The sequence below is a fragment of the Sardina pilchardus genome, chromosome 17 (genome assembly GCF_963854185.1).
Source record: "Sardina pilchardus chromosome 17, fSarPil1.1, whole genome shotgun sequence".
NCBI lineage: Eukaryota > Metazoa > Chordata > Actinopteri > Clupeiformes > Clupeidae > Sardina > Sardina pilchardus.
The window spans coordinates 26702148-26717608 of NC_085010.1; the positions used below are offsets into that span (position 1 = coordinate 26702148).

At 42.2% G+C, this 15461-nt stretch overlaps 1 protein-coding gene across 2 annotated transcripts; it reads left to right on the top strand.

The window, feature by feature from the left end:
* Positions 1 to 4175: 4175 nt before the first annotated feature.
* LOC134062270 (uncharacterized protein CXorf38-like) lies at positions 4176 to 15261 on the top strand. 2 transcript variants are annotated; one of them, XM_062518230.1, is made up of 5 exons: positions 4176 to 4416; positions 5325 to 5459; positions 5548 to 5673; positions 11128 to 11292; positions 12830 to 15261. In XM_062518230.1, exons 1-5 carry the CDS (start codon positions 4219 to 4221, stop codon positions 13082 to 13084), a joined length of 879 nt encoding a protein of 292 aa, XP_062374214.1. In that variant the 5' UTR covers positions 4176 to 4218; the 3' UTR covers positions 13085 to 15261. The 2 variants fall into 2 exon arrangements, with proteins under 2 accessions (XP_062374214.1, XP_062374215.1); XM_062518231.1 differs by lacking the exon at positions 5325 to 5459.
* Positions 15262 to 15461: the final 200 nt, after the last annotated feature.

A 15461-nucleotide genomic window follows, 5' to 3' on the forward strand; every position in this document is an offset into this window, starting at 1 on the left:
TTGTTCAATCACTAACGGTTGGTAAAGTATGATAACCACGGTAGACACAACGATAACAGTTGGCTTGAGATTCAAATGTAATCGCTCTTGGGAACGCCCCCTGTTCGCTGATTGCTACCACAGAGATGCTTGGATTCATGACACGTTCATGTCTGGATGCGTTCAAGGCGGAATATCACTTACCCTGGCTGAACACAGTTCACTTTGCATTCCATTACGAGGTGATCTGAATGCATGCTGAAGCTCTGATAGCGTTTAGGTGTATGATAGCGAGTAGGCTACCTTTACACACTCCTGCACAGTAGGTGGCGACAGGCATGATCAAATGCAACCCGCCAGGCTGAAATTCATCAGAGGAACAACATGGCGCCAGGTAAACGAAAATCAAAGTTACTGCACTGCAGACAGCTAACTTTGCAACAAAGTATTTGTCGCAGCAGTCGGAGGGACAGTCAGACCGACCGAGACCAGGGAGATGCGCCCGGGCCAAGTGGAATTAGCAGACGTGTTTCACCTCAGGTTTCACGCTCACCACCTAGCTCATCACAGATTAGCTCGGCGGAATCTGATGAATTCAGCGAACCAGACCCAGACTCCTCAGACGAGTGGTTGCCGTCTGCATCCACTGGCAACAGTAGGGCCTCATCCCCAGATGCAGCTCCTAGAGACGAGAGAGGTAAGCGGCCGCTAACCTCCTTCAGTCACATGAACGCCATTTAGTCCCACTAGTTCATACTCCGTGTCCTTCTATGTAATGTGCATACATTTTCAATTTACAGATCGTGCACCCAGCAGAGCTCCTACTCCTGCGCCAAGTGCGAAGAAAGGTAAAAAAAAAAGTGTTCTCCACATCACACCGTTGTAATAAAACAAGATAGATTTGTATGGTAGGCAAATTACATGTTTCTGTAATGTACAGGTCATGCATCCAGAAGGGCCCCCACTCCCACTCCCGTTGGCAATGCTAGGAAGAAAGGTACAAATAGAAAAGTATTCTCCACATCACATCACAACACTAAAGTAGATATATTTTTGTAGTAATTCTATATATTTCTATAATGTACAGGTCGTGCATCCAGCAGAGCCCCCACTCCCACTCCCGTTGGCAATGCAAAGAAGAAAGGTACAAATAGAAAAGTATTCTCCGCATCACATCACAACACTAAAGTATATATATTTTTGTAGTAATTGTGTATATTTCTATAATGTACAGGTCGTGCATCCAGCAGAGCCCCCACTCCCACTGGCAATGCATAGAAGAAAGGTACAAATAAAAAAGTATTCTCCACATCACATCAGAGCACTAAAATATCTATATGTTTATGGTAATTGTATATATTTCTATAATTACAGGTCGTGCATCAAGCAATGAATGGCATGAAGCCGGCTGGCAGCCAAACAATTTCCCCTTCACTGCAACCCCTGGACCCCAGAAGGCTGCTGCGGAGATGGACAGCGACCTGCCAGTTGACTTCCTGGAGCTGTTTCAAACTGACGAGCTGCTCCAACATATAATGGACCAGACCAACCTGTATGCAAGTCAGTACTTTGAAGCACGCCCTGGCAATCAGCCATACAGCAGAGGTAATGCCTGGAAACCAGTGTCAGTCCCAGAACTGAAAACCTTTTTCGGACTAACTTTTCTCACTGGTTACATAAAAAAGCCTAACCTTGAACTATACTGGAGTTGTGATGAGTTAGATGCCACACCCCATTTCAATAAGACTATGGCCAGGAACAGGTTTCAGATTATATGGAGGTTCCTCCATTACAACAACAATGCATTACAGGATGCCACCGACAAAATGTACAAAGTTCGCCCTGTGTTGGATTACGTTGTGCAGAAGTTCAAAGAGCTGTATCAACCTGGACAAAACATCTGCATTGATGAGGGTATGATGCAGTGGCGGGGGCGCCTATCTTTTAGGGTGTACAATCTACAAAAGCCGGTGAAGTATGGGATAAAATCCTACATACTTTGTGACTCTGACACAGGGTACTGCTTTAATATGCGTCCTTATGTCGGAGAAGCTAGCACTCTTCCAGAGATTGTGTTCTCCCTACTTGATCGTCTCCCAGGTCATGGTTACACATTGTTTATGGATAATTTTTACAATTCTGTAGCACTGTGTGAACGTTTGCTGAGAGTGCAAACCAATGTGTGTGGAACACTTAGGACAAATAGGGGGGAACCTGAAATCATCAGCAAGGTGACGAAGACTGACTTGGGGGTGGGGGGAAAAGTTGTGCGGCACAATGAGAGGGTGATAGCATGGCAGGACAAAAGGGTGGTCAAGATGGTGACTACCTGTCACCAAGATAGTATGCAGAGGGTTGACGTGTGGCAGAGGGGATACAGAGAAAAGGTGTCTCAGCTTAAGCCAGAGTGCGTTGTTGCATACAATGCCTCCATGAATGGGGTAGATAAGTTGGACCAAAACATCGCCTACTATCCGTTCATCCGGAGATCGTTGAACTGGCCTAAAAAGTTTGTAGCCTACCTCTTCCAGCTGTGCATGTTCAACGCCTATATCCTCCACCGAGCCAGAAACCCTGGGGGGTGTAAAAGCCTCTTAGAGTTCATTCGCCAGGTAGCAAAGTCCTGGACCATAAAGCAACAGGTTGGGGGGGGTGAGGAGGAGGAGGAGGAGGAAGGGGCAGGTGTAGGGGTTGAGGGGTGTGAGGAAGGCCGACGTACTCCGAGAGCACCGTACAACACGGACCCAGAGAGCAGGCTAGACGGGCAGCTCAGCAGGCACAAGCTCGAGCGCCTGATGCCCACCAGAAAGAAGGGGAGACCAGCAAGGAGGTGTAGGGTCTGTGTTCGCAAGGGCCTGCGCAGCGAGACCAAAATGTTGTGCAAGTCTTGCTCTGTCCCCTTGCACGCAGGAGAGTGTTTTACTGCTTACCACACTATACTACAAGATAAACTATTTTGTGTAGGGGTGGAACCACACAAACAAATAATCACACACTGGAGATATATGTTATTTATTTGCAAAAACGTTAGCACTTTTCTATCAAAAGACCTTTCTCAATGTTGTTTTTGATGTTTTATGGAAGGAAGGCACTTTTGTTGTTCTGTTGGAGGTTTCAATGAACTACTCTGTGTAGGGGTGAAAACACACACAAATGCGCGCACACACACAGGATGTATCTAGGGGTGGAAACACACACACAAACAAATAATCACATACTGGAGATATATGTTATTTATATTCAAATAAGTTATTGATATTCTATGAAAAGACCTTTTCAATGTTGTTTTATATGTTTCATGACAGGAAAAAATTTTCAGATGTTGGAGATGTGAATAAAGCAACAAAATGTATGCTTTCACAAAAAGCTTGTTTTCTCCATTTTTTGGTCAAAAACTGGTGTTTTTGGTGAAACCAACATGTGTTCTAGTGCCAATAACTAAAGAATGGAAAAAGCTAGAAACAAACGTTTTTTTCCTGATGAAAGTAGAGAGTCTACTCTTTCTTGTGGTAGGTTTGCCGTTTACATAGTCATAAAACTCACCGTTCTGTGGGTCTTTGAAAATCAGTCAAAATGCTGTAAAATGCTTGGCAGTATGGAGCGCTCTGCCCTGAAAATGGCTGGCAGCCAATGAGTTAATATTTCTCTAATTTACAGAAAGTCGTATCACGTCGTTTTAGGAAAAAACCTCTGGCGCCTAAAGGGTTAAATCATTCTCATTATATGAAAAGAGAGCGGTAAAAAGGCGATGCAATGAAAAATATGGGTTTGCTGGTGCACCCTAGGAAACCCTACGAAACAGGCGTCTCTGATTGGATGTCGGAGAGGTGTTTCTGATTGCCAGCAAGTGCTGCCAATAGACAGTAGGCCACATTGACATATGCCACCCAATATAATTCAACGTACAATGTGTCTAGGTTCCTAATAGGTGCGTTTGACTTCATGTAGCCGTCTTAAGACGACTGCAGACGAGACTCTTTCTGACATTCTGATAGGTTTTCAACCATGACGTATGTTTGAAAGACGTATCAGAATGTCAGAAATAGTCTCGTCTGCAGTCGTCTTAAAACGGCTACATGAAGTCAAACGCACCTATCACCTATGCTGGTATTAGCAAGACTAACCCCGCCTTCATACAACCACACGTTCCTAGGTCAGAGAGGTTTCTGTCCTGTCGTGATCTTCAGCCATCGTGTTCCAGAGCCCAAGTTAACGACTGCATTAAGGTTAGACACCACTATGGTTGGAAGTAGTATTTTGGCAAATAGAAGTGAGCGCTCTAGGAACTGGAACAGCGTTGTAGATGGACTACGGGCGCTGCGATGTCTTCTTCGGAATTTCCTCGAGAATCAGACCGAGCTGTTTCTCAAAAAGCTTCTGGAGAAAATGAGCGCTGAACGCTGTGAAAATAATTGTGAAATCCGAAAGCCAAATGAGGTAATTTAACAATGTGTGATACATGCGTAGAATACACTATGAGACGTATGAGCCCGATACAAATAGTTCTATTCCAGTTTATCTGGTTAATCGTGTTTATACTGCACTGGATCTAGTCAGGCTACCTATTCTCATTCTCATTGAGTGCAGGAAACAGGAAACAGGAGTGCCCATTGCAACACTGTTTCACTAGTCTGGCTAGCGCCTAGCACTTCTCAAATGAGACGTGGTCTGGCAACCAGACGTTCATTTTCTCGTATTCGAAAAAATGCCCAGATCCGTTCATTGGGCGCCACGGATGTCAATCAAATGCGTCTGTGCATAGCGCATTATCGTTTTGCTTCCCTCAGGCAAAAGTTAGGGCAGTAGTTTCCAGATTGCCCTAGCAGTGTGAATGAAATCACCGCGCAAGGCAGGATGGGAAAACCCAGGCTACTGTTTTACCAGAACTCATCTGTGAATGAGTGCTCTAAATGTTCATGCAGTGGTGCAAAGAATTTCAACACACTAACACAACATGTATACGTAACACAAACGGTTTATAAATGTAGTATGTAAAACATATATTGTGTGTTATTATAATTATTTAGTTATTTATTTATTTTCATTTTCATTGTAGTAGTAATAGTATTAATATAATACCTATAAGTTCCACACATTTGAGCTTCATCTTTGTTAAAGCATCCTCAGTCACATCTTCGAAGGTAATATGATAAGAATAATATCATTGTGTAATATAATAATAATTATATCATCATGTAATACATATCATTGTTTAATATGATAAGTCATAATTTGATCAAGTAAATAATTATTTGTGTATTTTTGGGTTGTTTCCTTGACACAGTGTTTCTCTGCTGTCAAATGTGTGTGTGTGTGTGTGTGGGGGGGGGGGGGGGGGGTTGTAGCTTCTCTCTGTGTGTGAGGTGTGTCAAAGGTGGAGTCGTGAGCTGCAAACCTATCACACTGCTAAGGGGAGTTTCATCCACTGGACAAACTGCAACCCTCAGCACTGGCCAGAGGAGAAGTGGGAGGTGGCCAAGGTACTCTATCACTCTCATAGTCACAGGAATACTGTAATACTGTCACCAAGAAGGTGGGTGAATGACAAGTCATTGTCTGTTCCCACAGGCTTACATGTCAAGGTGCAACCCGACTGCTGTCAAGTTTGATGACTTTGACATCTCGGCTCTCATCAGCCTGATGAGTCGCTGCACTTATTTTCAACTCGTCATTCCAGTCAGAGGGCTCCAGAAAGTGAGTATCCAGTTGAGCATTGATGAATTTGACATCACTGCTCTGTTACGGCCAGCTCGTTCTGAGACCGCAACATAAAGAGGGACGCAACAACAGTTTTAAATCAAACAATAATTTATTTAAAGGGATAATCCGGAGTGAAATGCACTTTAGATAAATTTTTCGGACTATTGGGAGTACATACGTTGAGTTGACACCAAAATCATGTCATTCGGATGTATTTTGAGAAAGTTCGAGCTCACCGTTTTTAGCCAAAACTCGTTAGCCTGGAGGTGACTCGGGCATGTCATTTCGCCGCTACAAAACGCTATTTTTATACCTCTTCTACTGTTCCAAACAACACTACACTTACGTGGTAGTGAGTAGAGGGTCCCTAAAGCCAAACCGAAGTATCCCCACGTCTTTATGTGGTCGGATAGAGAGTCCAGAATGAATTTAATCGAGTCAGTACCTTTCCGGAAATGTCGCTGTTGCAGCTGCCAACGCTATAACAACACTTTATTAACATTTCCGGAAAGGTACGGACTCTATTAAATTCATTCTGGACTCTCTATCCGACCACATAAAGGCGTGGGGATACTTCGGTTTGGCTTTAGGGATCCTCTACTCACTACCACGTAAGTGTAGTGTTGTTTGGAACAGTAGAAGAGGTATAAAAATAGCGTTTTGTAGCGGCGAAATGACATGCCCGAGTCACCTCCAGGCTAACGAGTTTTGGCTAAAAACGGTGAGCTCGAACTTTCTCAAAATACATCCGAATGACATGATTTTGGTGTCAACTCAACGTATTTACTCCCAATAGTCCGAAAAATTGATCTAAAGTGCATTTCACTCCGGATTATCCCTTTAAGTAAAGCGAAATGTCTAGGGGAAAAGGTATGGGAGTGATGACGTGCGTGTCTGGATGTAAAGATTGTGTCAGTAGCTATGTGAGAAGCTAAAGGCAAATAGACAAAGAATGAGAAGTAAGAATAAGAAACAAGAGGAGAGGGAGCAAAAGGGTGCAAGAAGCAAAAGTAGCCTGCAAGAAGAAAGAAAAAGTGCCTAATGGGAGAAGAGAGAATGACCCTTTATATGACCACGCCCTTGATGGCATAGCAGGTGTATGGAGTTAAACAATCAACCTATAATGGGCTCCACCTGCCCGTGCACTGACAGGAAGAGACCAGAGGGGGCACAAGGGGGTCGTAACACCTCCCTCCCTAAAAGAGGTTTGCTGTAAGGAAACCTCCATATACATTAACAAGAAAATAGACCTCCTGTGATCCCAAAACATCTCCCTACATCCTGGTACCTAGGAATGAAGGAAAGACGGAACAAGAGAAAACACTGAGGTTCACAAAACACTAAATAAGAAAAACAAACAAACCAAAATTCTAGAAAAGGAACACCATCTCACACAGTGACCTATCCAAGACGTTTAAATTAACTCAACCTGGAAGCATTACATCAATAACTATGACCATGACCATTGAGAACAGCCAGGTAACACTAACCATAGAAATCGGGCCAGTAACTTCTAGATAACCTCGTCTGAATCAGACGTGGAGCAAAACCAGAACTCCCACCCATAGGTGGCAGTGAGCAGCAGTCCATCTGCACCATAGCATTGCCGATACCCACCGGACACACGTGTTGAACGGGTGGCGCCAACCCAAACCAAACACCATGCGCTACGGAGATGTAAAGAAGAGCACTTACACAGAAAAGCATTAGTGAGGATAAATACAAGATAAGACCACCCCTGGTCAGAGCAGGACCCTCAATCTTCCCCCAAGAATTCCCAACGGAGAGCTTACTCTCCACATAGGCGTCACCAAGCGTCTCAGTGACAGCCGACATGTTCTTCACCTGCCCAACAGGTAGAGCTGACGAGCTCTTCTCCTCAGTTTCAGAGGTGGCAGAGTCGTCAGTTAAGCTAACATCCACATCTGGGGACGTTCTTGCCTTACTGGGAACCAGTGTCACTGCCGGATGCCCAGTGCGTTGAGTCAATGGCACTGCAGGCACACACACAGGTGGCAGCACCTTGTCAGTGTTTTCCCAAACCATACCACCTGCTAGATCATTACCAAGAATGAGCGCAACCCCTGGCACAGGAAGTGAAGGCCGCACGCCAACCACAGCCTCACCAGTAACCAACTTAGATGTTAAGTGTACCTGATGGAGTGGCACGGGAACAGAGGCATCAAAACCTTGAACCCAGACGTGCGCTCCAGTGGCTGTATGGTCAGACAAGGGTAGTACACTGTCCAGCAGAAGAGACTGGGTAGCCCCTGTGTCTCGAAGGATACGGACAGTAACACCATGCTTCTGATTAGGCAAAGACACAACCCCTTCTGTAATGAAAGCAGAATATCCAGTGTGAATCAACTCGAAATTACTCTGGGCCTTCCCAGGTATGAAAGAAGTCACCAACCCTATAGACTTACTTTCCTTTCCCTTCCTACCAAGGGCAAGACACTCGGTCACTTTATGACCAGGCTTGTTACAGTAAAAGCATATGACCCTCCTGGTGACGGGAAAGCTCTCAGCTACAGGGGAACGGCTAGGACTACCAGGGGGAGAAGAAGACTGTGGGGAGTTAGGAGCGGAAGACTCCTGCTCCAATCTATTCCTCCTACCCTGGTCTTTCCTACTGTGGCCGCTAACCTGAAGGAACCCAGGAAAACGCTTGTGTGTTAGGACGTACTTATCATCCAAGACAGCAGCCTCATCTAGAGTTTTCACTTCCTGTTCGTTCAGGTATACAGCTACTAGCTCAGGGAGACAGTTCTTAAAGTCCTCTAACAGAATGAGTTGTCTCAACTCTTCTCTGGAGTTAGCGGCTTGAGCCATACACCACCTATCGAACAGGATTGTTTTCTCTCTAGCAAACTCCACATAAGTCAGCTGTTCAGACTTCCTGGAGTTTCTGAACCGCTGTCTATAGGCTTCAGGAACTAACTGATATGCGTGTAAAATGGCTGTTTTAACCACATCATATTGGCTAGCTTGATCAAGACTAAGAGCAGTGAATACCTCTTGGGCCTTCCCTTTGAGCACACATTGTAACAACAAGGGCCACACCTCTCTTGGCCATTTTAGTGTGGTTGCAACTCTCTCAAAGTGAGCGAAATACCGATCCACATCCTTCTCAGAGAAGGGGGGAACAAGACGGATATTTCTAGTGACATCAAAGCTAGGTGGAGAAAGCGGAGGAGGAGCAGGCTGAGGAGACTCGCCTTGCTGTTTAGCAATCTCTAGCTCAAGCGTTTTAACTGCAAGCGCATGCTCACGTTCACGATCATGTTCCTCACGTCCCATGCGTTTGAGCTCAAGCTGATTCTCAAGCCTTTTAAGCTCAACTTCTCTCTCTATCTCCATAGCCTTTGTTTCCTTTTCAGCTTTTAATTTTTCCAGCTGCAGTTGTTGGTCTGGTGGCAGTGGTATCACCACTGCTCCTACAACTGCTGTCTCTTTCACTGGAATCACCTTTTTCCCAAACACACCTGTACTTGTAAGCTGATTTTTTATGGCAATAAATAAAATCTCCTTAACTTTCTTTTCTTGAGCAGTTATGATCAACTCATAGTGCTCAGAAACCTTCCAGAGTTCATCTTTAGTAAGCCGTGCAAGTAGCTCTTCAGAAGGCTTGGCATAAAACTCTTCAAGAGATGAAGACACAATTTAAAATATCAGAGCCAACTTAACCAGCACAGGCAATCACCAAATCACAACCCAGTAGATAAGTGCAACAAACTTCCACAAGTTTAAAACGCCAGCAAAGCTACCTAGCTGAACCAACAATGAGGCACAACATAAACGAAAAACACAAATACAGGCACAAAACACTAAAACCCTCTCCTCACACAAGAGCGCAAGTTAACAGGAGCAACGTAGCCTGACCACTACCAAGAACACAGAACGTTGCTCAGCTGACTTGTGTCACCTACGTCATTCACGTCGTGGTCAGCACAGCTGACTGAATGTGTAAACAATTAAGCGCTAGATCTAGCTTAGCGTACAATGAGGACATGCAACTTTAACTACACATTCAAACAACCTAGCCTACGTAGCACACGACGCTACACAAACAATATCTCCAATCAATTGTCTACCATTTATAAAACACCACGCAAACAATAAGCTACTTACCAAACATCCACGCACCCAAAATACTCAGCAATAAATCCAGGTCAAATCACCAGACGGTCACTGTCGATATCAGTCAGAAAACAATACTCCGGTAGCCTAGCCTATTCCCTCCCACAACTAACTTTACCTTGCTAGTCTTCAGGGGCCTGCCGGCCTCGGGGCGACTGGTTAACGCGTGAACTCGTTGCAGTAAACTGCACGAAGCGTGCCCCCGACAGGAATATTAAACTCCGGACCAGGATTACCCCTCGAACAAAAAGTTTACAGAAAACGGCAAAACAAAAATAGCACCCCGATGGAAGGGCAGAGCCCAGCTGGAGCACTCTTCCTAACCGGAGACTGAGCGAGTTAATTAGCTAATTGACTGAATCAAACCAACAGACAATCTCACCTGGATCTCTGCGAGCTACATTCCGGACGAGAACCCCCAATTTATGTTACGGCCAGCTCGTTCTGAGACCGCAACATAAAGTGGGACGCAACAACAGTTTTAAATCAAACAATAATTTATTTAAGTAAAGCGAAATGTCTAGGGGAAAAGGTATGGGAGTGATGACGTGCGTGTCTGGATGTAAAGATTGTGTCAGTAGCTATGTGAGAAGCTAAAGGCAAATAGACAAAGAATGAGAAGTAAGAATAAGAAACAAGAGGAGAGAGAGCAAAAGGCAGTGTTGCCAGGTCACGTGAGCAAAAAACAAGCAGCAGGTCCTTGAAACAAGCCCTAAAGAAGCGACCCAAGTAGCATCCCCTCCCCGAACATCTGACGTTACATTTCTAGGGCGGTCATGTTAGAGGAGCCTGTAGTTACCGCGTAGAGTCGACGCAGAGGCATAGATTTAAAATGCCCTTGTGTACGTGTAGACTTTGCCTGGATTCTACACAGAAACAACAAACACGAAGCAAGCCCAAAAGAAGCGACCACATAAAATACACGCCCCCAAAACCGCAACCCGCAACTTCACCGGAAAACAAGCCCAAGTCGCTTATAATAAGCGGACTCTGGCAACACTGGCAAAAGGGTGCAAGAAGCAAAAGTAGCCTGCAAGAAGAAAGAAAAAGTGCCTAATGGGAGAAGAGAGAATGACCCTTTATATGACCACGCCCTTGATGGCATAGCAGGTGTATGGAGTTAAACAATCAACCTATAATGGGCTCCACCTGCCTGTGCACTGACAGGAAGAGACCAGAGGGGGCACAAGGGGGTCGTAACAGCTCTCATCAAGCTAAAGAGTGTGCATTGCACTCAGACCAACCACCATCTCACAACCTTACCCACCATATGAGATTGCCCATCAACGTGTCCCTTTCCTTTCTCAGCTCCTTCTAGATGTGGCGGAGGTGAGGAACAAGACGATGCACTCTCCAGACTGCGGCATGAGCAGAGAAGAGCTCAACAAACACCTGGAGACGATCAAATGTCTGGGCCGGGAACTTGAGCCATATGCCCCAGAAATGACGAGTCTATCAGAGGATATTGACAAGGTGAGTATACAATCAGAGGTCTGCTGGGTTTCCTTGCCATATTCTCCAGAAGACGTGGTCGCCGAACTCCAGAAGACGTCTTCAGAGTAGCCAGAATGAAAGTTTTTAAGATGTATTTCCTGGACGTTGAATAGATGTGTTGTTCTGGGTGTGATATAGGCATCGCTTGAAGACGTCTGAAAGACTTAATTAGACATCCAGAAGACGTCCTCAGAGTAGCCAGAATGGCAGAACGTCTATTTGCAACTAATTTAGGCTGTCTATAGACGTCCCGAATGGGGTCAGGCTGGACTATTGTCCCAATGTCATTTATTAACTGATTCTGGCTGTCAAGTAGACGTCCAGATTATGACCTCGCAGAACGATTATTTGTAACTAATGTTGGTTGTCTATAGACGTCCTGAACCGGGTCAGGCTGGAATATTGTCCCAGTGTCCCAGTCAACTCATTTTGACTGTAAAATAGACGTCCAGATCACAGCCTGGACAGACCACTGTTATTATTGTTTTTTGGACGTCCATAGAAGTTGCTTGCTCAGTGGGACTGTACCTCAGTGTTAATGTTACCGACATTTCTCAGCTAAATAAACTCTCAGAAAATGATTATAATGTTATGCAACCCTATAGAATTTTGGTTATAAGTTTTATTTTCATGTTTGTTTATTTAATATGAATTCATAATGAGCATAATGTAAAGGTTGAAATGAATACTAATTCATAATGTTATTATTGTTTTTTGGACGTCCATAGAAGTTGCTTGCTCAGTGGGACTGTACCTCAGTGTTAATGCTACCGACATTTCTCAGCTAAATAAACTCTCAGAAAATGATTATAATGTTATGTAACCCTATAGAATTTTGGTTATAAGTTTTATTTTCATGTTTGTTTATTTACATGGAATATGAATTCATAATGAGCATAATGTAAACAAAAACAAGCATACATATTTCAGATATATAACCCGGCCATTTCATATTTAAGCTGTAATTTAATTTCATGACAGCCAGAACAGAAAAATATAGAAATGTGGCAATGAAATAGAATCATATCCATAATGGTCAAAATCAAAACAATAAGATATGATATTATTGATCTTTATCCCACTTTTTTGTGATAGCTAATTTTCTCCAATCATCTGATTGTGATTTTCTTTTAGTTTTTATCATATTCTTATTCATTAAATAATGATGTTTTAGAAACATGATGAATGATTCCAGTGCAACATATTTCTCTTTTTTGAAAATAAAAAATTTCCCAAGGAGCACAATAATGTTCAACAACATATTTTTTTCTTCATGCAAACCCCAAATTATATTGATTATTGTTATTGGTAAGTCAAGTTCTTGCTCAGATAGCCAAGCTGCCACCTTGCGCCAAAAAAGTATCACATCTGGACAGTACCTAAACAGATGCAAGGTATCTTCCTCTTGTTCCTCTCATCAAGCTAAAGAGTGTGCATTGCACTCAGACCAACCACCATCTCACAACCTTACCCACCATATGAGATTGCCCATCAACGTGTCCCTTTCCTTTCTCAGCTCCTTCTAGATGTGGCGGAGGTGAGGAACAAGACGATGCACTCTCCAGACTGCGGCATGAGCAGAGAAGAGCTCAACAAACACCTGGAGACGATCAAATGTCTGGGCCGGGAACTTGAGCCATATGCCCCAGAAATGACGAGTCTATCAGAGGATATTGACAAGGTGAGTATACAATCAGAGGTCTGCTGGGTTTCCTTGCCATATTCTCCAGAAGACGTGGTCGCCGAACTCCAGAAGACGTCTTCAGAGTAGCCAGAATGAAAGTTTTTAAGATGTATTTCCTGGACGTTGAATAGATGTGTTGTTCTGGGTGTGATATAGGCATCGCTTGAAGACGTCTGAAAGACTTAATTAGACATCCAGAAGACGTCCTCAGAGTAGCCAGAATGGCAGAACGTCTATTTGCAACTAATTTAGGCTGTCTATAGACGTCCCGAATGGGGTCAGGCTGGACTATTGTCCCAATGTCATTTATTAACTGATTCTGGCTGTCAAGTAGACGTCCAGATTATGACCTCGCAGAACGATTATTTGTAACTAATGTTGGTTGTCTATAGACGTCCTGAACCGGGTCAGGCTGGAATATTGTCCCAGTGTCCCAGTCAACTCATTTTGACTGTAAAATAGACGTCCAGATCACAGCCTGGACAGACCACTGTTATTATTGTTTTTTGGACGTCCATAGAAGTTGCTTGCTCAGTGGGACTGTACCTCAGTGTTAATGTTACCGACATTTCTCAGCTAAATAAACTCTCAGAAAATGATTATAATGTTATGTAACCCTATAGAATTTTGGTTATAAGTTTTATTTTCATGTTTGTTTATTTAATATGAATTCATAATGAGCATAATGTAAAGGTTGAAATGAATACTAATTCATAATGTTATTATTGTTTTTTGGACGTCCATAGAAGTTGCTTGCTCAGTGGGACTGTACCTCAGTGTTAATGTTACCGACATTTCTCAGCTAAATAAACTCTCAGAAAATGATTATAATGTTATGTAACCCTATAGAATTTTGGTTATAAGTTTTATTTTCATGTTTGTTTATTTAATATGAATTCATAATGAGCATAATGTAAAGGTTGAAATGAATACTAATTCATAATGTTATTATTGTTTTTTGGACGTCCATAGAAGTTGCTTGCTCAGTGGGACTGTACCTCAGTGTTAATGCTACCGACATTTCTCAGCTAAATAAACTCTCAGAAAATGATTAGGCTATAATGTTATGTAACCCTATAGAATTTTGGTTATAAGTTTTATTTTCATGTTTGTTTATTTAATATGAATTCATAATGAGCATAATGTAAAGGTTGAAATGAATACTAATTCATAATGTTATTATTGTTTTTTGGACGTCCATAGAAGTTGCTTGCTCAGTGGGACTGTACCTCAGTGTTAATGTTACCGACATTTCTCAGCTAAATAAACTCTCAGAAAATGATTATAATGTTATGTAACCCTATAGAATTTTGGTTATAAGTTTTATTTTCATGTTTGTTTATTTAATATGAATTCATAATGAGCATAATGTAAAGGTTGAAATGAATACTAATTCACAATGTTATTATTGTTTTTTGGACGTCCATAGAAGTTGCTTGCTCAGTGGGACTGTACCTCAGTGTTAATGTTACCGACATTTCTCAGCTAAATAAACTCTCAGAAAATGATTATAATGTTATGCAACCCTATAGAATTTTGGTTATAAGTTTTATTTTCATGTTTGTTTATTTAATATGAATTCATAATGAGCATAATGTAAAGGTTGAAATGAATACTAATTCATAATGTTATTATTGTTTTTTGGACGTCCATAGAAGTTGCTTGCTCAGTGGGACTGTACCTCAGTGTTAATGCTACCGACATTTCTCAGCTAAATAAACTCTCAGAAAATGATTATAATGTTATGTAACCCTATAGAATTTTGGTTATAAGTTTTATTTTCATGTTTGTTTATTTACATGGAATATGAATTCATAATGAGCATAATGTAAACAAAAACAAGCATACATATTTCAGATATATAACCCAGCCATTTCATATTTAAGCTGTAATTTAATTTCATGACAGCCAGAACAGAAAAATATAGAAATGTGGCAATGAAATAGAATCATATCCATAATGGTCAAAATCAAAACAATAAGATATGATATTATTGATCTTTATCCCACTTTTTTGTGATAGCTAATTTTCTCCAATCATCTGATTGTGATTTTCTTTTAGTTTTTATCATATTCTTATTCATTAAATAATGATGTTTTAGAAACATGATGAATGATTCCAGTGCAACATATTTCTCTTTTTTGAAAATAAAAAATTTCCCAAGGAGCACAATAATGTTCAACAACATATTTTTTTCTTCATGCAAACCCCAAATTATATTGATTATTGTTATTGGTAAGTCAAGTTCTTGCTCAGATAGCCAAGCTGCCACCTTGCGCCAAAAAAGTATCACATCTGGACAGTACCTAAACAGATGCAAGGTGTCTTCCTCTTCTTCGCCACAATATCTACACATACTGTCTTCAGTTATTCTCCATATCTTTAGCATTTTCTTTGTTGGTAAAATTTTGTAGAACATTTTAACTTGAAAAGCCCATATGTTGAACAGGATGATTTGTATAGA

What these genes read in the sequence shown, in the direction of transcription:
- LOC134062270 (XM_062518230.1), top strand. Translation starts at nt 4,219, where the DNA reads ATGGTTGGAAGTAGTATTTTGGCAAATAGAAGTGAGCGCTCTAGGAAC. An exon ending in AAATCCGAAAGCCAAATGAG is followed by an intron (nt 4,417 to 5,324) that starts GTAATTTAACAA and finishes GGGGGGTTGTAG; the next exon opens with CTTCTCTCTGTGTGTGAGGT. An exon ending in CAGTCAGAGGGCTCCAGAAA is followed by an intron (nt 5,674 to 11,127) that starts GTGAGTATCCAG and finishes TTCCTTTCTCAG; the next exon opens with CTCCTTCTAGATGTGGCGGA.